Source organism: Phascolarctos cinereus, unplaced genomic scaffold (assembly GCF_003287225.1).
Source record: "Phascolarctos cinereus isolate Bilbo 61053 unplaced genomic scaffold, phaCin_HiC Scaffold_5;HRSCAF=322, whole genome shotgun sequence".
Lineage (NCBI taxonomy): Eukaryota > Metazoa > Chordata > Mammalia > Diprotodontia > Phascolarctidae > Phascolarctos > Phascolarctos cinereus.
In genome coordinates this window covers 257,538,752-257,561,194 of record NW_027555958.1, presented here as the reverse complement: position 1 = coordinate 257,561,194, position 22,443 = coordinate 257,538,752, and the positions used below count along the sequence as shown (strand labels likewise).

General features: G+C 37.9%; 1 protein-coding gene, 1 long non-coding RNA gene and 1 pseudogene across 2 annotated transcripts in view; 2 read left to right on the top strand and 1 right to left on the bottom strand.

The window, feature by feature from the left end:
- Positions 1-22,443, top strand: part of LOC110194357 (uncharacterized) — a 176,241-nt gene that overhangs the window by 138,719 nt on the left and 15,079 nt on the right. The window lies entirely within an intron of this gene.
- LOC144454096 (olfactory receptor 10G3-like) lies at positions 3,763-6,049 on the top strand (annotated as a pseudogene).
- Positions 14,421-22,443, bottom strand: part of TRIM16 (tripartite motif containing 16) — a 37,039-nt gene continuing 29,016 nt past the window's right edge. Inside the window, 2 exon segments of the mRNA XM_020966611.2 lie at positions 14,421-16,428; positions 20,650-20,745. Of these exon segments, the coding sequence (XP_020822270.1) occupies positions 15,824-16,428; positions 20,650-20,745 (701 nt within the window). The 3' untranslated portion in view covers positions 14,421-15,823.

Sequence of the window (22,443 nt, the reverse complement as noted above, 5' to 3'; positions counted from 1 at the left end):
TTACTAGCTGTGTGACTCTGGGCAAGTCACTTAACCTTGTTTGCCTCAGTTTCTTCATCGTAAAATGAGAAAGAAATGGCAAACCACTGTAGTATCTTTGCCAAAAAAAACCCAAAAAACCCAGCCCCAAACAGGGTCACAAAGAGGTGGAAATGAGTGAACAACAATAAACAAATTATTTGTTCTTTCCATTTGGGAAGGCAAGGAGCAAGAAAGAGCTAAGACACCATGCCTTATCTAGCTGATATTATACACTTTTGCCATGAAGAGGGATTCCCAACAGGTATTTTTTAGGGGCCATCACTTCTATAAAGCTTTTATCATACAGAAAAATGGAATCCCTGACCAGCAATGGAGATGATACTAGAAGACAGAGTTCACCATTCACATTTAACTTCCCCACTGCTTTGCCTGAGTCCCCTCCAGGAATCCCCAACATTACTCTGGATAGGTATCCTCAATCCTACTTATAAAGTGCCTTTATCACAAAAACTAGCTCCATAGGTACATAGAAGAAGTTCATGTTAGTCTTTATAACTAATTGGGGAGGGTGAAATTAAATAAGGAAAAAGAAAAAAAGAGAGAGAAAAGCTTAAACAGAGTAGAACCCCACGTGGCTGGTGCAAGTTTTAAATAATATATAGAACCTTAGAGATCAGATTGTCCAAACACATTATTTTAAAAATGAGGAAATTGAGGCCCAGAAAGATGAAGTGTTTTTGCCCAAGGTCACATCGCTGGCAAATATGATTCAATCCACATCCTCTGACTCCAAATTCAATGTGCTTTCAAAACAACTCAAGTGCTGCTCTTCTTGATGCCCTTCCCCCAAACTGAAATTGTACGTATATAAATGCAAAGTTTTTGTATTTAGTTATCTGTGTGCATGTTCCTTCCATCGCAGCAGAATATAAGTTTTGTGAGGGCCAGAGAGCGTTCTCATTTTTGTCTTTGTATCACCAGCATATAGCACAGTGCCTAACACATAGTAGATGCTTTTAAAATGCTTGTCAATTTGAGTTTCCACTAGCACATAAAATCAGTACCACAGTCAGTGGGTAGATGGCTGCAGGCCCTCCCAAACTGAGGAAGAATAAAGTCAGGAAATGCCACCTCCTATGACTGAAGTCAGCATATGATGGATTGTATGGGATTAGCTCTCTCCGAAAATCTTCCCAGAAGTAACGTTTCCTACAATGTGGTTTAGAGATGGTTTCATGATAATATTAAGGTGTCTTTCTATCTGACATCAGGAGGCAGCCAACTTCAGTTATAGTTGGGGAAATCCAATCCTTAAACTTGTGAATTTTAAAATATTGAAAAAAAATGCAATCAGGGGGAGACGGGCAGAGACCTTCATGGAGTGTAGAGAATGATCTTAACATATGCACAAGAGACTTTTTTGTCAGGGGAATGTCTTTTTAAACTGAGTTTTGCTCTACAAGCTAAATGTGATTGGAGAATCACTATGCAATAAACACAGCAAGATCTTGTATTCTTTATGCCTTTCAGACAACTATATAATTGAAAACATAGTTTGCTACAGAAAATTCTTTGCAAAATCCTGCCACTTCCTTTTTCATCAATAACACACTTGATAAATACAGAGACCATCAGCATGAAGATGTGAGAGCATAAATGGTACATTGTTATAGCTGTCTTTTGGATTGCCTTTGTTGAATAATAATAATATCGTTTTTGCTATCTGTTGCCTTCCTCTCCTCGACCTATTTTATAAAACCATCCTTGCATGCTTTCAAAGTTGTTATCACTTCCAGGTGATTACCAAAAGCCATGTGAAAGATTTTGTATGGATTTTCTTTGTTTGTACTTGGTCTAGTACAGATCTACTTCTCAATTTTAAATTCTAGGATGACATTTCTACTTTTAAGTGATATGGTTCAAATGAAGTGGTTCCACACTCATTCATGATAAAAGATCATTAAAAAATGTGGTTAAATCTGTTCCATTTTCCATCTACTTTTCCTTCTGCCATTTTCATCTTTAGAACACCAGGACAGCTAGGTAGTTCAGTGGGTAGAAGAGTCAGAATGGCTTCAGTTCAAATCCAGCCTCAGATACTTATCAACTTTGTGACTCCAGGCACATCACTCAACTTCTATTTGCCTCACTTTCCTCCTCTGCTAAATGGAGATAATAAGAGTATGTGCCTCCCAGTGTTTTGTGAGGATCAATTGGCGTAACATTTGTAAAGAAGTTGGCACACTACCTAGCACATAGTAGGCTCTATAAAAATATTAGTTATTATTATTATTATTGAGATGATGTGGCTCAGCTGAGTCGTAAGCCAAGATTTCTATACACCTGTTTTTGCTCTCAATACTGTTTGCTGTTTTATAATCCCATACTGTTTGTAATCTTCCATCATCCTTCTCCATACCATTTTGTATAGACATTTGTGTTATAAACCAATATTGTCCCTGGCTTAGCAAGGACATTGTTTGCTGCAGTTACATCCAGAGTCTTCTTTTTGTCGTTATTCTTTCTTCTAATTTGATGTTGATTTTGAGCTTTGATCTAACCAGTTGATGGTTTGACCTTACTTTAAGAGATAATCCAGGGGCAGCTAGATGGCACAGTGGACAGAGCACCAGCCCTGGAGTCAGGAGGACCTGAGTTCAAATCCAGACTCAGATACTTGACATTACTAGCTGTGTGACCCTGGGCAAGTCACTTAACCCCATTGCCTTTAAAAAAAAAACCAGATAATCCTGCTATATCTGCTACAACTGTAACTTGTGTCAACCAAGATATAGCCAATTTTATTTCTTTTATTTGTGAGGTTGATTGGCGTTCACTGAGTCTAGCATTTCTGACTCTCTGCTAAAAGAAAATATTCATGATATTTAAGCATGAGCCTTCTGATTAATCTATAAACATTTGTCCTTTTTTATTTGTCAAACCTGAACAATGTTTTCCAATGTGCTTTTTTTCTTTCTCCCCTGTGCTCACCTGCACATTAAAGTCACTGAGTATCAAAGCTTATTTTTATGTAATTGGAAAGATCATATCTAGTTCTTCAAAGATTTTCTCTACTGCTCCATCATCTACAATAGATGTTGGTATCTAAGTTGCAACTAAGTGGTGCAGTGCTGGACCTTCAGTCAGGAAAAGCTAAGTTCAAATACAGCCTCTGACATTTACCAGATAGCTGTGCGATCCTGGGCAAGTCATTTAACCTCTGAGTTTCCTCACATGTAACATGATGATCATAATAGTACCTACCTCTCAGGATAGTTGGGAAGTTAATATGAGATAACATTTGCAAAGCGCTGTGCAAATCTTAAAGCATTATATGATGCTAGCTATCGTTATCATCATTATTGTTAGGTGTTATTTTTGCTTATACTTACCATAAGCACAAGATTGTCCCGTGAAGCAATTTTTGTTACTCCTTTTAAGGACATAATAAACCAAGACCTTTGTTCATACTTCCAGTCTGTGAACCACCCTTTAATTTGCTCTCTTTACAAAACTTGTATTTGTCTTCTGATTTCATTTATCATGGGAATGGCAATTTTGATGTTCATAGTATGTCATTGGACATTGTCATTTTCTTTGTCAGAGCACAAAGATCTCATTCACTTATAAAATATCAAAAATTAAATTACTATTTACAGATGGTCTAAATGCCTTCTGCCCCCCTTTTGTCATCGCTGTATCACCATCACTGTGGAAGCTTAAAAGGGAGATCACACAGCACTGGGGATATTTTTTTCAGTGGGTTGACATTGCCAAACAATTCATCATTTAGTGCTCAACCTACTAATGGTGAGCACCTCCAAATTTAGTCAGTTTGGGCCTTGGACAGCAGACTCGGTCATTCAGAAATATATACAAATCCTTTCTAGCATCATAGAGTTTGCCAGAACTTATGTTCTGTTAACACAACCTTCAAGAACCCAGTCTCTCCTCCACAATATAAGTTATTAGGATAGGGTTTTTTGGAAGAAAAATAGCACCCACTCTCATTTACATAGTCTTTAATGTCAATCAGTCAATGAATATTTATAAAATGCCTAATAAATGTGTTAAGCACTGGGCAAAGCACTGGATGTTTTACATAATGCTTTCCTCACGACAACCTTGGGAGCCACTTAATGTTAGTATTATTATTCTCATTTTACAGATAATAAAACTGTGACTCAGAATGTTTGAGGAGAGTTGCCCAGGGTCACACAGTAAGGGTAGGAGCTAGGACTTGAACCTTGGTGTTTCAGTCTCCAAGATCACTGACCTTTCCACTACACCACATATTCTGGTCACCAGAAAGTCATATGCCTCATTGCAAATGAGTAAATTGACATTTTTAGTTTTAGCAATCCATCACTCGTGTCATAATGAACCAAAGACTAAGGGTCTCAAGTGTATTCCATTCCTTCAGCAACAGACTGCTTCTCTCTCCTCTGAGGAACCAACCTGACTCAATTTGGAGAGGCATATCATCAGAAAGCTGTCCACCAGGTGATGAATGTTTTCAGCTACAGAAACTCACAGTGAAAATCTCCTGTGGAGTGGAAGGGGCATGTGGTGTGCTTGAATGGAGCAAGCACTAACAAAATCAAGTTCTTGAAGTATTGAATTGAAGTAAGGAACAACCCTACTCTCAGACAAAGTAATTCTAAAAATACTCCCTAAAGAATATCGTTTTCTTCCTGCCTAAGAGAAGACATAAACTTTCCCCTTAAAGTTCCCATCCTTACATTATGGTTTCTTTCTCTAGTTCCGCCTCACCTCCAAACCAGTGATTTGATGTTGGAATCGATTGCCGCCTTTCTCTAACTCTTCTTCACCTCCAGCTTTGCTATATGTCTTGGTCATTCTCCAGGTGAGACTACTCCAGGGGATGGAGAGAACTAACAGCACTCAATTGGCAGAGTTCATCCTGACAGGGATCCCTTACCCACCCAAGCTAAGGATGTTCCTCTTTTGATTCTTCCTTGTCATCTACATTCTGACACAAATGGGCAATCTACTCATCTTCCTCACAGGCTGTATGGACCCCCAACTCCACACCTGCCCTATGTATATCTTCCTTGGTGTCCTGTCCATCGTTGACATGGGAATCAGCTCCATCATTGTTCCACGGCTTATATTGAACTTCACTGCTGAGATTAAGCCTATCCCATTTGGTGGGTGTGTAGCTCAGCTTTATTTCTACTGCTTCTTGGGCAGCACCCAATGCTATCTTTACACTCTGATGGCCCATGATAAATAGTTGGCCATATGTCGACCCCTGCACTACCCTGTACAAATGACCTTGAAGATATGTTCCTCGATGGTAACTGGAGCATGGGTAGCTGGCTTTATTCAGGGTGCTATCCAGACCACACTCATTTTCTGCTTACCATACGGTGGTCCCAACCAGGTAGATTATTTTTTCTATGAGATCCCTGCAGTGCTGAGGCTGGCCTGTGCTAACACAACCATTAATGAGCTGGTGACTTTTGTGGACATTGGAGTGGTAGTTGCCTGTTGCTTCTCTCTAATCCTGCTCTCCTACATACATATAATCCGAGCTATCTTAAATATCCACACAGCTGATGCGAGACGTCATGCATTCTCCACCTGTGGAGCCCATGTGACTATGGTTACAATTTACTATGTACCCCGTGCTTTTATCTACCTGAGACCGGAAGCCAATAGCCCCCTAGATGGAGCAGCTGCTCTGGTCCCCACAGCTATCACTCCTTTTCTTAATCCCCTAATCTATACTCTGAGAAACCAGGAGGTAAAAAGTTAGCCCTGAAGCGAATGGTAGGAGACGGAAGGGGTATGAGTAAGAACTGAATGATTCTGTCCTCCTTGAGACTCACTCACATTTCAAAGATTTGAATATTAAGTGTTAGTGAATTTATTGAAGACAAGCATACCAATACAAAATCAGAGACCTATGATACACATTTCAGCCTAAAAGGAACGAAATAAACATTTTCAGCTTTAAGCAAAATTGCCTCTCCTTCTGTTAAGTTTTCATATTGCTCAATAAGTGGCATTAAAATATAGTGTTTGGTCAGTGTACTTAATAGCCAATTTAACAACCATGCTATAACTGCTTTTTTTCAGTATGATGAAGCAATATAAATTGTTCATTTTAAAACCCTTGTTGTGGTTTTGGTTTAAATGTTGTTCAAAATGTAATGATCCGTGAAAAAAAAAAGTTCTTTAATAAATCATTTATAAAGAGCTCTCTTGCTAATGCAGTCTACTTACTAGCAGGGGACCATCTACAAAGTGTGCAATGTATAAACCTTGCTCTTGCTTTTAAATTTCATGTAATACTTGGCAGAGAGTTAGAAGCTGAAAATTTCCTGTTTAGGACTCTGTCTTGTAAAATACTTCCACATCTGTCCTTCCATGGTCCCTACTATCTCCTGCAATTAATCCATCCAAGTCTTCTTATCTATACCCTCCCATAAATCCTGCATAGACAATCCACCCAATGTACTTGAAACTTTCCTCTAGATATTTTAATATTTTGTAGACAAATTTAACATTTTGGGGTCACCTAAGCTATCCATCAATTATCTTTCATTATTGTTACACGGCCAGCTCATATATATGATGATTTAAGCCATTCACAGTTCTTCATCATGCAATATTGCTGTTACTGTGTACAACGTTCTTCTGGTTCTGCTCACTTCACTTAGCATCATTAGATGTAAGTCTGGCTGCCTCTCTTGCTCTGTTTCTTTCCCAGATCCCAGGGATCTGAGATGGTGATGATTAGCCTTGGTGTCAGCATTATGTGTTTGAGAAATCAGGAGCTCTTGTATCTGGGTGCTGGTTACTGAGAAGGAGGTGACCACTGAAACAGCTTCTGGAAGAAGACAATCACATGTAAAAGCATGAGTTCAAGCTATGAGCTACAAGCCAAAAGATATGGACTTCAAGTGAGTTGCTCAGGCAGTGCAGAGCCTGGGTGAAAATTAAATTTCCATTCAACAGTTTCAGAAAATGTGCCATATTTTAATAGTTTTAGTTTTGACCTACTGGGAGGACATAATAGGAATTAAGGGTTACTGCTTCATGTTTTGAGGACTCATCATTATACATAAATATGATGGAATATTACTATGTTGTAAGAAATGACAAATAATGAAACCAGAAACATGAAGAAGAATTATGTGTAGTGATACAAAATGAGGTAATCAGAACCAAGAAAACATACACAACCACAACAATGTAAATGGAGAAAATGTGTGTTTTTTTTAAAGATCAAAACTAAATGCTGTGAAATCATAATAACCAAGCTTGGCCCCAAAAAGGAAATATGAAATGGCACCTCCCTTCTAGGTAGAGATGTGGGAATATGAACACCACATATAATGTCCAATTTTTTTAATATGTTGGTTAATTTTGTAGAACTGGTTTTTTCCTTCTCTTTTTAATTTTTTTTTTGTTATAAGAAATGGCTCTTTGGGGATTGAGGAGTAGGGGAAGGATACATTGGTGACATAAAACCAAAAGATATCAATAATTTTTTAAAGGGGCACATAAACATTCTTGGCTTGGTCATAGCCACCCCATTTACTTCAAATATGTCCCCTTTATTGTGGCTGTGGTCTTTCTTGTGTTCCCAAAGGTCATGGAACATTTCTTCTATTTCTTTTTTATCTCTCCCCCTCTCAATTTTCCTTTCCCGTAATACTATTTCATTATGGCATTTGTGCAGCATGCTTTGTACCATAAGAAATAAATCTTGTGAACTAATTAGAAACTTTAATATTTTTATTTAATTTGGCTTGGGATGTAAAGTGAGAATAACATTAGCACTAGAGAGACTTTTTAGACACATTTAGGGTTTTCTTGGCAAAGATAGTGAAGCGGTTTACCATTTCCTTCTCCAGCTCATTGTACACATGAGGAAACTGAGGCAAACAGGGTCAAGTGATTTTCCCAGGGTCACACAGCTATTAAGTGTTTGAAGGCAGATTTGAACTCAGGAAGATGAGTTTTCCTGACTTCAATTCCAGCATTCCATCCACTGTATCACCTAGCTGTCCCAATAATAGGAAATTACTGGAGTTTATTCAATATAGGAGTAATATGATGAGAATTGAACTTTAAGAAAACTGCTTTGGCAGCAAAGTGGAGGTTGGATTGGAGTGGAAAGAGACTTGGGAGTAGGAGACCACTTGGCATGCTCTTGTAATACTAGTACAATCAGTCAGTCAGAATTTATTAAGTGCCTGCTATAGGCCAGACACTGTGCTAAGCACTGGAGATACTAAAAAGAAGCAAAAGAAAGTCTCCATCCTCAAGTATCTCACAATCTAGTGGAGGTGACAACAAACAAACAAATAGGTACAAACAATCTATCTATATATATATATATATATATATACATAGGTTTATTAGGAAATAATTAAGAGAAAAGGAACTAGAATTAAAAGAGGTTAGGAAAGGTTTCCTGAAGAAGATGAGATTTTAGCTGAGAAGTGAAGGAAGCCAGGGAAGCCAGAAGGTAGAAGAAGAGGCCAGATGAGAAATAATGAAGGACTAGGGTGGTGGTTGTATGGGTAGAATGAAGAGGGGGCACAGAGTAGAAAAGAAATGTTATGGAAAGAGAGATGACAAGATCTGGCAATTAATTGGATATGTGGGTGAGTGAGGAGTCAAGAATAGCACTGAAGTTGTGACTGGATCAATGGGCACTCAACAGTAATTGAGAAATTAGGAAGAAGGGTAGGTTTTAAGGGAAAGATATAACACTACTATTCTGGACATGTTGAGTGTCAGATGCAATTCAAACACCAAATTTAAAATGTCCAAAAGGCAATTGGGTAACACTGGACTGGAACTCAAGAGAGAGACTAGGTCCAATTATGGAGATCTGGGAGTAATCTGCATAGGGATGATAAAAGAAATCATGGGATTTAATGAGATTTCCCAAAAAGGGGGATACACCCACAGTTAAGAGTGTGGCATGGATAATCCCAACAAAGGAAAATTAGGAGCAGTTATATAGATAGGAGGAGAACCAACAGAGAACATAAAAACCCAGAGGAAAAAGTATCCAGGAGAAGAGGGTATCCAACACCGTCAGATGCTTCAGAAAGGCTGAGAAATGATAAATACTAATAAAGGACCATTAACTTTGGCAATTATGAGGTTATTGGTAATTTTGGGAGATAATTTCAATTGAGTGATAATGTCAGAAACCAAAATTCAGAGGTTTTCAGAGTAAGAGGGGAAAAAAATAGGACAATTTTTCAACTCTTTCAGTCATCAATCTGTGTGCATGTTTTTCCCCATGTCCCTGCCAACATTGATTTTTTCCTATCTTTTACAATTTTAATCAATTTGAAGGGTGTGAAGTGAGATCTCAGAGTCTTAATTTACCTTTCTCTAATTTTTAGCAATTTTGAGCACTTTTTAGATGATCGTTGATAGTTTGTAGTAATTTTAAAATCTGTTCATATCTTTTTACTAATTACCTATTGACTGTTTTCAAACTGTGTTAATCCTCTCTTTATGACTTTTATTAAAGATATTTTTATATGATCCTATAACCAGTATTTCTTCCACTTTACCTGCCTCACAGGATATATGCCTTAAAGGCACGTTCATGTCTCATTTTATATCACCTAGCACAATAATAGGCACATAACAGGTCACTCACTTCAAACTGATTAGTCATTATAAGCTAGAAGAATCTGGTCAAGCTTTCTTAAGTTACAGATTAAGAAACAGAAACCCAGAAGTAGGTCATTACTGACGGTCACACAGGTACTAGAAAGTAGCAGAGATGGGATTCGAATTTAGGAATCAGAGGATTCCAAGTTCAGTGTTCTTTCTACTACACCAGGGCAAGCTTCAGAGAGAGATATGATTTGAGCTGGATCTTGAAGGAAAAAATAAGATTCTGATCGCATGAGAGGCTAAGAGAGGACAATTCAGTCAAGTAAAACAGCACTGATTTTTTCAAAACAACTTTATGAGAGAGTGATGTGATAGTGTCCCTATTTTGTAGATATAGTTCTTAAATAGGTTAAATGACTCATCTATAATAACAGGAAAAATAAATTAGGAATCAAGACCAGATTTCTTTAGTGTATTTCTATGTAAGGCAGTCAGGCAAGAAAGAAGGAAAAGAAAGGAGGGAAGGAACAACTTATCAAGTGCTTAAAATGTGCCAGGCACTGAAGATAAAAATACAAGCAAAGAGAAAAACAAATCTCTCCCCTCAAGTAGCTTACATTCTAATGGGGGAATACAACACAGAGAAGAAATTGGAAAGTGTGGGGGGGGGCAGACAAGGAAGTGGGCATGATCATGAAGTCCAGAGAAAGTAAGGAACAGGGTAGAAAGGACAAAAATGACACTCTAGCTTCAGTCCCTCAATAAAATGGAAATTCTTGAGGATGGGAGAAGCTGGGTAAGTCTTTATAAAGGGACAGTCTGAGGTGAGTGGTTTGAAATTGTGGTAGTTGTTCCAGGATGAGGAGGCCCTAGGCAAAGATGGATGTTCCAGGATACGCAGGAAGTAGAGGGAGCATGGTTTTGATTGATGTGCTTAGGAAGATGGTGGTATTGTCAACAGTCTTAGGGAAGTTAGAAATATTGGGTTCCAGGGACAGTGAGGGGACCAAATTGGCTAAAGAGTTCTAGTATGATTAATTTAAATAATAAAAATCAGATTCTTAGAATCAGGGAGACCATCAGCAGATTATTGCAATAGTTCAGGTGTGAGACGATGATGGCCTGCACTAGGATGGTTGCAGTGTCAGAGGACAGAAAGGAACATTTATGAGAAATGTTACAAGGGTAGAAATGACAAGACTTGATCACTGATCAGATAAGAGGGAGGGGATAGTGATGAGAGAAAGCAAAGAATAAAAGATGACCCCTGGATTATGAGCCTGGTTGACTGGAAGGATGGTGGTACCCTTGATAGTAACAGGGAACTTGGCAAAATGCATAAGCTTTTATGGAAAGACAATGGGCTCAGTTTTGGACACAGTGAGTTTAAGATGTCTACAGGACATTCATTTCTACATGTCCAACAAGTAGGTGGAAATAAGACTGGAAGTCAGAAAAGATGTTAGGGTTGGACAGGTAGATCTGAGAATCTGTATAAAGATGATAAAGCTATAAGAGCTGATGAGATCAAAAAGTGAAATAGAGAGAAGAAGAAAAAAGGATCCAGGACAGATCCTAAGGGGTATACACAAGGTGATGACCTCGACGAAGATCCAGCAAAAGAAACTTATAAGGATGTGTCCTACAGGCAGGAGGAGAGCCTAGAGAGAATAGAATATCAAGAAGAGGGTGATTGACAGTATCAAACGCTGCAGGAGGTCAAGAAGTATGAGAAATGAGAATAGGCCATTAGATTTGGCAGTTGAGAGCATTAGTAACTTTGGAGGTAGAAGTTTCAGTCGAATGGAAGCCAGACTAGAGACAATCTAAAAGAGAGTTAGAGAAAAGGATATGTGGGAGATCTTAAGTAGTTTAAGATTTTAAATTTTTTTAAGATCTAAATAGGAGGCAATATTTAAATTGTCTTATAGACAATAGCTAGCTGGAATGGATGGATCAAATGAGACTTTTTTGAGGACAGGGGAGACATGGGCATGTTTGTAGGCAGTAGGGAAGCATACAGAAGAAGCATACAGAGAGAGATGAAAGGTAAGTGAAAGAAGAGCATAAAGAAAGGGGGAAAGAGAAACTTTAATGGGAAAGTAGAGAAGGAAGAAAACTATAAAAACAGTAAATGATCACAGGGCAGGAGAAAGACAAGAAACTAGAAATAATATGGTGATCCTTAGAAATATCACAGGTAAAAGTCTGTGTTATATACTTTAATATTTCAAGTCACCATTCTTCCAACTAACAATGCAGATCATAAACTTATCCCTTAGAAGACTATTTGTTTTGGCCACATAATTCACTGCCTGATGGCCAATTCTCAGCTATATTCTATAGTTCTTCAAATATTAAATTATAATTCTTCAAATATCAAATGTTAAATATAGTTCTTCAAATAAAAATATATGAAATTCCAGGGCATAAAAAGGTCTGACTTTTAAAGGAATAATTAGGAAATTATTTAGCCATATCATAAAAGAATTCTTAAATTGACAGGATTCCCAGAATCTTCAGTTCTTTTAAATACTGAGCATCTCTGGTAAACATTAAAGTGTTTTCAGAGGTTTCCTCCCTTTCTTTTATAGATGATCAACTGTTTGATAGGCTTGGGAGGGCTGAGAAACTTTAAGCCAAGTTTGGGAAAGCCTAGGGAAGTAGGATAGCACAGTACCTTTGGAGTCAGAGGACGTGGATTCAAATTCTACATCTGACACATTACCCATATGGCTCCCATAGCCAAGTCACTGATCTTTGGTCTTCAGTTTTCTCAAAATTTGTAATATGAGGGTGTTGGGTTAGATGGTCTCTGAGATCCCTTTCAACTCTAGATCTGTGATCCTATAATTACTTTACTATTAAGGGCCTCTGATGCATTGGGAGAAAAGAAATTAACTGAGGGCTACAGAACCATTTTTTCTTCTTGGAAAACTAGGAAACATTCAAATTCAATAAAAGCATGGACAAGTACTTGTTAAGCATAATTAAAGGACAGAATCAGATAAATTTATACTTTCATCATACTTTCTTCCTGAAATTCTTTCCTCTTCTACTCCCCAACCATTCCCATCATTTCTGCTCTTCTGTTTATCTAAAAGTGTCCTATTCTTTCTTTATGGTCTAGTTCAATTGCTTCTTGCTCCATGAAATGTACCCCTACTGAACCAGCCTTTAACTTTCTAGTCCCTATAGCAATACTATTTATTATTCATACCACCTTTTCACTTTGTATAGCTCTCCTTCTGAGTTGCTCCTGATAAAGGATTTGAGTCTCCAAAGAACAGCTGCTACTTCTATGTTCTAGGGTACACTGTGGATCTAGGAACAGGATGATGAACCCCCTAGGAAGCTCTCCTAGGCCATGGATCATTTTTTTGCTCCCACTGCTCCCCTTTGACTCAGAGAGGTATTTATACTGTGTTTAAAAACAAATAGCAGGGGGGCAGCTAGGTGGATGGAACACCAGCCCTAGAGCCAGGAGGACCCGAGTTCAAATCCGGCCTCAGACACTTAACTAGCTGTGTGACCCTAGGCAAGTTACTTAACCCTATTATTGCCTAGCCAAAAAAACAAAAACAAAAACAAATAGCAGGATGCTAACTTTTTTTTTAACACATTAAATCTTCATAGACTCATGGGAATCATAGATTTAGAACAGGAAAAGACCTTAAGAGTCATTGAGACCAAACATCTTCTTCTACAGATGAGGAAACTGAGACTCAGAAAGGTTAAATGACCTACTCAGGGTCATGCTGCAAGTAAATAAATGTCTGAGTTCACTAGCCCACACTGCCTCTCTTTGAATACATCTGTGAATAGCATATTTTATGAATCCTTCCCTTATGCTTGTATTACTTTTTACCTTTTTATGCATATGATCTGTCTTTCCATCTCAACTGACCTTGTCCCCCTAGGGTTGAAACTATGTCTAATAACTCTTTTGTTCTCCTAAGACCAAATACATAGTATATACTCAATAATGCATTCTATGTGGACAGTTTTTCTTTTTTTTTCAAAGTGTCTTGAAGCAGCTGCGTCATGTTACTATATCTATGAAAACTACTGGGTGGTACTTTGAAGTTTAAGCCACAACTGTTCATTCAGCTAAGTCTGTACAGTCTCCAGCTTTTTACCTAGTAGGTACTGGGTTCTGTGTTTTGAATTTAAGGATATAGCTTCATTTTCTCACAAAGCTCATGGGTCTTTTGGTTCATGTTGTCCCCATCCACTTGCAGTCCTTGACTTGCTTCCCTTCTCGTCCCAAAATATGCACACATTTGGCTTATAGGTTAAATGGAATTTCCTACCAGTAAATTTAAAATAAAATGCAATAATGTTGATAGCTGAAGTGCTGAATGTGGGAGAATCATAGGTGTTACACATTGCACATTATTGTCAGTTGTGCTGATTGTCAAAGATTCACATTGCAAGCTTCTCTCATATTTTAGCCACCTTTTTCTCTTTTGTTAAATATATTTAATCTGTGGTGTAAATAAAACATAATGCTTAGGAAGACAAGTGAGGAAAGTCTTAGGATAGCTACAAATGTGATCACTATTGCTTCTTGAATACTAAGTCACTTTCCCTACCCAGAATACCATCCCCTGTAACAAAGAATACAAAAGGGAGAAGAAAAAGTCAACAAAATTAACCCTTGGAATAAGACAGAGAATTGTAGTCTGAATGATTTAAAGGGAAAAGAAACATGTTAGATGAATACATAACTGTTTGCATTGTACACAGAACATGAGTTAACGGATTGATATTAACCTAGAAGGAATTTTACTATAACACGTCACAAGGCTCTATACTTGGACATGACATATTCTTTTTATTAAAGATTTAGAATAAATACATAGCACAAACAAAAAATTTATTAGATGAAATGAAGCTGGTAAAGAAAGTCTAAGTTCCTGAGTGAAGACTTTGTGCCAGAGCCAAGTTCTGCCCCATCCTACACTCTTGGATGAGAGGTATGGGTCCTGATCCTATCTCTGGTGCATTCTGGATGATGCTGCCACTATCCTGCCACAATTCTTGATAAAGTGGCTGAGTCCTAGTACCTCCTGCTTTTTTTCCAGCCTGGGGAAGAAAGCTTGCTTAGGAATTGACAAGGCTGCCTTCTGCCTCAATCCCTTTCCCTATTCTCTGCCTCAACTTCCTAGAGGTTCCATGAGTACACTGCCCTCAACCTTATCTCCACCTCCATTCTCTACTGTTACCTATCAGGATTAGCTTTGTTCCCTGGTTTGAGTCTATATATCAGAAATCTTGCTGCTTCAGGGTACTGTGAGGGCCCTATGTCTTCCACTGCCTCTGGCCCATGTACATATCCTTGGTTAGTCAACTACTGGAAGTTGGCTTTGTCTCCTGCTATGACTTAGGCCAGAATCACAGATCTCATTGACTTCAACAGAGGATTTATCGATAATATTATCACACTGGCTTCAGACTTCACTGAAAAACTCCCTTATCAATATACCCACAGTCTCCTGACTGATTTCTTGTGCAGTCTTGGATGTAAGAAGGATCTTACCAGCATTTTTTCTTTTTCAGTTTTGCTGGAGTGTCTCAGAGAAAGCACACTTGACTATAACCTTTCTAGAGGTCTCAAAGGCTGTTTGGTAGAAGAATTTTTTGAGCTCCATATAGTCTATGGGTTTCCACTTTTGTTAACAAGGAGGTAGATTTTTGGCTCAACATAAGGAAGAACTTTCTAGCAATCAAAGCCATCCAACAACCAAGGCCTATCTTGTGAGACAGCAAAATCTCTGTCATAGATACTATAGGGAAGATTTTTGTGTAATGTGAAACTTTTATGGTCCCTTTCAGAGTCTGAAATAATATATTAGGCATATCAATTATATTGTATGAACTATTTTAGCAAGTACTGACTTCTGGAGGTCAAAATCTAACATATGTTTTAGTAACCATTCAGAGTGCCTAGCGCAATATGACTGAGCCCTCAGGAAATACTATTTTAGAATGCCAAAAGGGGAAATTAAGAAAATGTCTTAGAACATGCTGTACAGAACAACACAGCATGGCATAGGGTAGAACAGACCAATATCCCCTTTTTTTTTTCTTCTCTGACTTCTAGGATTTCTAATGTTGGACAGCCCCAATAACATTTGTCCCATAATAATTCTTCAAGTGTAAGTCACTGTCTCTAGTCTGTTTGGTAGAGGAATTTGACTTGGACCTTTAAATTCTATGAAGTAGCTTCTGCTGAGGAAGCAGGAGAAACTACTGGGAAAGAAAGTAAGATCTCTGCTTTTTCACTCAATTCTATGATCTGGATTGAACTATCTTTCTTTGAAAGCCAGAATGCAAGGTAGACTGGCTCAGCAAAATCACAATTAAACCTATGAATCAGAACCATAGTATCAAAGTCAATCCCATAGAAAGAGAGAATGTTCCCTACATAGTTCAGGTAAATCCCAAGCCTCTGGAATTGACCAACCCCCAGTGGAGTCTCAGAGCCACTGTGCCAGGCGCTAAACTCCTTCCCATTCCAGTGGATACTCCAAGAAAAGCTATTCCCTGAGATACAACTATTGCTCTCTGAGCCCTTCCGGTCTATATTCTTATTAGTCACACCAACATAAACACCTGCTCCTTTGATCTCCAGTTCAAAATAATATTGGTTTAAGTACAGACTCTGTTTGGATAGCACTTGTCTCCAGTGCTCAAATCTGCTAGGATGGTCTGGGTATGGGTGTTGCCAGGGAGAGGTATTCGTGACTTTGTGGTTGTCCTCCTGGAGCCTGAGATACCTATGAGCTGTGTCAGGATCAAACGTGATGGGGTAGGCATCTAAAGAAACACAAGAAAAAGGAGAGTGATGAAGAAGACATCAACAATCAAGGGAATACATCTTCCAGAACAGCTGGAATAAATAAAACACAAAGTCCCCCCTGTTCTCTAGTCAGGCCCATACTCAGGTTATGGTTTCACCAAACAGGATAGGGAAAAAGTAGAAGATGAAAAAGTATTCATTTGCTTCCTAATCTCTAGGTTTTTGACAGTTAAGCCATTCGTTAAATATGAATAGTGGCTTGGCAGCTGTTTGTTGATGAAAAGCTTGGAAAAGACTTCACTCTGCAAGTCACCTTTGTTTAAAGAAAGATGGCTATGGGAATGACCCCTACTAAAACTTTGAGACAGAGTCAAGTACCCCAAAAGTCCCATAGTTAATAGACTTTGAGCAGTGAGAGTAATCAACTTTAAGGATTAAGTAATTGGCCAAACCTTTCCCAAGAGCTTGCTAAGACTCAAGTCAACACACCTGAAATTCACCATATTTAGCAAAATAGGTTGTATTTATATTAAATCAATTTCAATCACTACTCAGAAAAAAATTAATCTTTTTCTACAAAAGGTACAAGAAATTAATCTTTTTTCTTATTGCTTGACATAACCTTATTAAATAAGCTTCACAACTTATACTAGATGGAGGGAGGAAAAAGAAAGGGAGGGAGAGGGAGAAAAAAGCAAAAAGAGGGGGAACAGATTTAATTTGTTGGAACGGAAACAATTCAGGAGTGCAAACCCCAGAACTAAGCAATTAATAAGTCTGAGTGGGCTGGACAGGTTCATTATTAAAAAGTAATGTTGGTCTGATCACAGATTGGAAAAAATATCAATTGAGGGACGCCATACAAGAAAAAATATAATTTGTTAACTTTGGAAGGCAAAAACTACCAAATGCAATTTATCCAATAAAATTAAGAATGGGGCAAAATTTTTCATTTTATAAATAAAATCATGTTTGTATGTGCATATGTTCCATATGACAGTTGGTACTACTAATATCTGATTCCAAAGCCTTATCATGGTATGGAGCTGATACTAGTGTTCTTCAAATACTAAGTTAACAGAGTTCAAGCTCTAGCTGTCTTTAAGTTTAAAAAATCATCTATTTGTAATAATTCCTTTTGTCTTCACATCACATTAATTCCAGATATATATATCTTTTCCTTACCCCTACTTTACAGGCATGATTTTGTTACAAAGATTTTAAAAGAATTTTGGGGAAAATCAGCAAAACAGGCAATACATCTACCATATCTGGCAGTAAACACACTATTCCACATCCAAAGTCCTCCACCTCTGTAATGAAGGAGGTAGGGTACATTTTTTCAACTCTCCTCCAGAGTCAAATCTGGTCATTACAATGTCATACATTCAGTTTCCTTTTTCTTGCTCTTTCTGCTTACTGCTGTGAACAGCCAGAGGAATCTATAGCCTTACTCTCCTAGGCATAGTTCCTATTTTACAATGCTAGTACATTTAAGGTTCAACCACATCAAGTTCTAGTTAAAACAAGTTGTTGAAACTCTCCTAAAAGTTTGCTGATGTAGCATAGTTTTAATTTCACCTTCCTCATCCTGAGCAGGCTTTCCTGGATAACACTGAAATAATTCTTTTTGCTACAATCTATGTTCGTGGACCCCACTTCCCCACTGGCAAGTCAAAGCTGTCATGGTGAACCCTTCATCTGAAAATTCCAGTGTCTCTACACCTTGGACTAGAATACACATCCCATTGCTCATTTGTCACTTCTTATAGCACAGTAAAAACCAATTAAATTGATATAGTGCAATTTCCTTAGGTATTCGCCAATCTCTGAGTACCTAAATTATTTCCACATTCTGGTAAAACTTAACTAAAAGTTTTGAGTTTGGGTTAATATGGCAGTCCTCTAAGAGCTGGCCTAAGTGTAGACAAGCTCATGAACATGTTGGCCACATGGTGGCTCCCTTTCTTTAGTGATTCCCTATTACCCCTAAGATCAATACAAACACTTCTGTTTAACATTTAAAGCCCTTCACAATCAGCCTCTAACATAATTTCCAGGCTTTGCACTAGCTGTCCCTCTAGCCTGAAATGCATTCCTCTCCTTATCTTCACCTTTTAGAATTCCTATTCTCCTTTAAAGCTCAGTTCAAATGTTACCCAATCCCCACCCCCAGTTCTTATTCTCTCTGAAATTACCTTGCATATGTTTTATATATACTTTTATGTGTGTAACTCCATATCAATAATGAGTGCTGCTGGGATTTATAGTTTTTCCTATCTGGAAAGAGATTAAAGGATCATAAGGAACATAGGAAATTTCAGAACTTTGCAGTTCGGTGGTGAGGAGTAGGCCCTGGCTGGATATCAGACAACAATGGGAGCTGATTGCAAGTGAAGATCCCTATAGCCAGAAATGAATATAATTATAAGCAGTTTTAGCCTTGTCTGGCTCACTTAAGGAATGATCTACCTGGACAGAACTTACTGTTTGCCTGAATATACTTGCCTCACGACTACTGAGAATAAGCAAATTTATCTACTCTCAAGCATTATGTCCCAGTTAGGGAAAGACAAAGAAAGAGGAAGAAAAGAAAGAAGTAAAAAGAATGGGAAGAGAAAGAGAAAAAAAAGAAAAGAAAAAAAGATAAACCTACAGAAGCCAGAGGAAATGAAGAAGGAAAGACAGGGGAACAAAGAAAATGACACACACAGTCACACAGACATATAAAGAGATACTAAGAATGACATTTGTACATAGTGAAAGTCACAGAGACTAGCTTTCATTCTTAAAAAAAAAATACCATATGACCTCAGAATTAGAAGGGACCTATAAGGTCACCTAGTTATACCTCACTGCCCAAAACACAAATCCCTTTTGCAGTATAGGTTACATTCCCTTTACCCCAGTAACAAGGAACTCATTTTCTAATAATACAGTCTATTACATTTTCTGACAGTTCAAATTGTTGGGTTTTTTTTAAATTATATGAAATTTCTATTTGGTGTCTTGCTATCTCCCTTCATATTTTCCTTCTCCAAGCTTCTTTTTTTTTTTAAATTTTATTAATTTATTTTGATTTATCAACAATCACTTCCATATGCTTTTGAATTGAAAATTTTTCTCCCCCTTCCTCTCCCCCCCTTCCCAAGACAGCGCACAATCTGATATAGGCTTTACATTTACATTCCTATTAAACATATTTTCACATTAGTGAAGTTGTAAGTAAAAATGAAAACCAATAGGAGGAACCATCAGAAAGATGAAACAAAACTCAACAGAATATAAAAATAAGTGATAGTGATTCGACTTCCATAGTTCTTTCTTTGGATGTGGACAGCATTTTCCATCCCGAGGCCTCTGGAGATGTCTTAGATCCTTGTAATGCCGAGAAGTGTTCAGTTTAACAATATTAGTCATCATATAACGTGGCTGTTATTGTGTACAAAGTCCTCTTGGTTCTGCTCACTTCACTCAGCAGACAGTTCAAATTGTTAAAAAGTTCTTCATAGGATTTGGAACTGGAAGGCACTTTAAAATCCTTTACAGACTTACTAAACTGGTAGTTCAGGTTTGTGTTGTATATATAATTTAATCAGATTTAAGTGAAGCTTTTCATAAAGTATCTCATGCTGTTCTTGAGGTAAATATGTGAGGTGGAATAGGGGTATCCAAAGAGGAGGTTCTATACCCAAGTGCTGTATTATGCACTAAGAACTGTGAGATCAACACACTCTCACTAACCTCAGCTACAAGCACCCAATATTCCCCCACTTTGTCATCTCCTAATACTACTCCCCAAACTCCCAACCCCTTCCCTTATGTTGTCAACACTGGGAAGATTATAATGACTCAGGACTCCACAACTGCTATTTGAAAAATCATCTCCGTCCCCCAGCATGCTCACAGCCTGGTATTCTGATGACCTTTTGGCCATAGCAAGCACTCCTTGGCTGGCTCTGAACACCCAGGCAATTTACAGTGAATAAGAGCCTCACTCCCCTCCCTTTTGCTTTTGATACGAATGGAGTAAGTTTCACAGGATGAGTAGGCATGAATGTGTTGTGATACACATTATAGAACTTACTATCTTTCTTCTCAAACCCACCCCTCTTTTGTAGTTCCCTTTTTCTGCCAAGTCACCTGTTACATGTGATTCTTCCAGTCTAGTTCTAATTTACAATATTATAACTATAGATTTAAACAATTTGAGAAGCATGTTATTCAATACAACTTACATTTGAGAAAATCAACTCTGCAGCTAGGTTCAGGTATTGAAGTCCAGTATTTGTGGGGCACAACTGCAGACATTTGAGTACTGATCTCATACTCTTCTGAAAAATGAATATAGGCCTGTTAGTTGGATTGTCAGGGGAGCCTAAGAAATCTAATCCCCCTGGGCAGTTATTTTCCCTCTACTGCTAATGACTCATATTTTAATGGAATGGGACAAATGTCCCAGCAGGCTGAGTGGGTAACTTTTAGGGGAGATATTTTTCTCCAAAGCAAAGTGATTTGCTAAATATCCTAAAGGGTTTTGGGTTTTGTTTTTAGATTTGGATGAAGTAGAGGGTTAGTTTGTTTGAGGTATATATCATTAGGTGGGCATCAGAAAACTAAGAAGTTAGCTTTAGCAAGTGTTGGGCAATGGAGGGCAAGTCACTTAACCTCTCAGGAACCCTGGACCATTCTATAAAGCTATAATTTTGATATGAATAATAGATCTCCTTTGGTAAAATTACATAGTAGGAGTTCCCCACACTTTGGAAATAGGAGAACTGAACAAAAAGAGGAATATCAATGAATCAAGAATTTGACTGATTAACCCTTTCTCTCCGGGGCCTCATCTTGTTAAAAGAAAAAAGGAATCTTGATATTTAAGTGGTCCTATTTTTAATATATCAATGATCCTTGAAATTTCTTGGAAGAATTGAGGCATGTTAAATGAATGCTGTCCGTAGGTTTGATTCCTTTCCTTGTAACAGTAAGATCAGGTTTGTATAAACATGTTGAAATTCCTAATGGATGTTTGTACAGGGGTGTGTGTGAGTGTGTGTGTGTGTGTGTGATTATTTTTCCACTGTTGCATATATATCACACTCACTCTCTGTAAGCAAGACTTCGCTGGAGTGGGTCAAAGGCCTTAGTTCAGAACCATAGCAATAAATGGTGCTGGTGCTTGGGGATAGGATAATCAAACTCTGTCTCACATTGCCCAGCAGGAAAATCAGGCATAACAAGCCATGGGAACAATATTTTTTAATGATATGGCATTTTCTCTGAAGTTAACTATAAGGATAAGTAAATTAAAATATACTTTGCTTTGCTTGAGATATCAACAATGTAATTCCTAGAAGGTAGATGGAGAAGGAACTAGGACACTTAATATGGTTTGAACCTCTTCTTGCTCCATTTACATTTTTTTTTTTTGCTTTTTGGTGAGGCAACCGGGGTTAAGTGACTTGCCCCGGGTCACACAGCTAGCAAGTGTCAAGTGTCTGAGGCTGGATTTGAACTCTAGTCTTCCTGACTCCAAGGCTGGAGCTCTATCCACTGTACCACTTAGCTGCCCCTGACAATATTTTTGTGGTTGTTTTTGGCTTCATTTACATTTTTATGCAGGTGATATGCTTTGTTGCTAGCCAGCTTGAAGAAAAAGATTATGTGCTGATCCCACAAATATATACAATGCCTATACAATGGAAACTTCAGTAAGGAAGCCACAACTGGCAAGGAAACTGAATCTGGGTGATTGTACAGTCTAGTTAGGCTAACAGACAACATAGAAAACATTCCTTTAATTAATAAGTTGCTATTTTAAGGGTAAGAGGAGGAGGAGGTAGTATCTAATGTTAGATTAGTGACGAGAAAATCAAAACTGTTGGCTAAGCATTATAATTCTTTTTCTATTAAAATAAGGTCAGAGTAGATGGATGATCTCTAGGGTTACTTTCAGTTTCGAAATTATATAAATCTGTGAACATGTGCTGACTTTCACTGTTACTTATGTGAACATGAGCAAGTCATTTAAC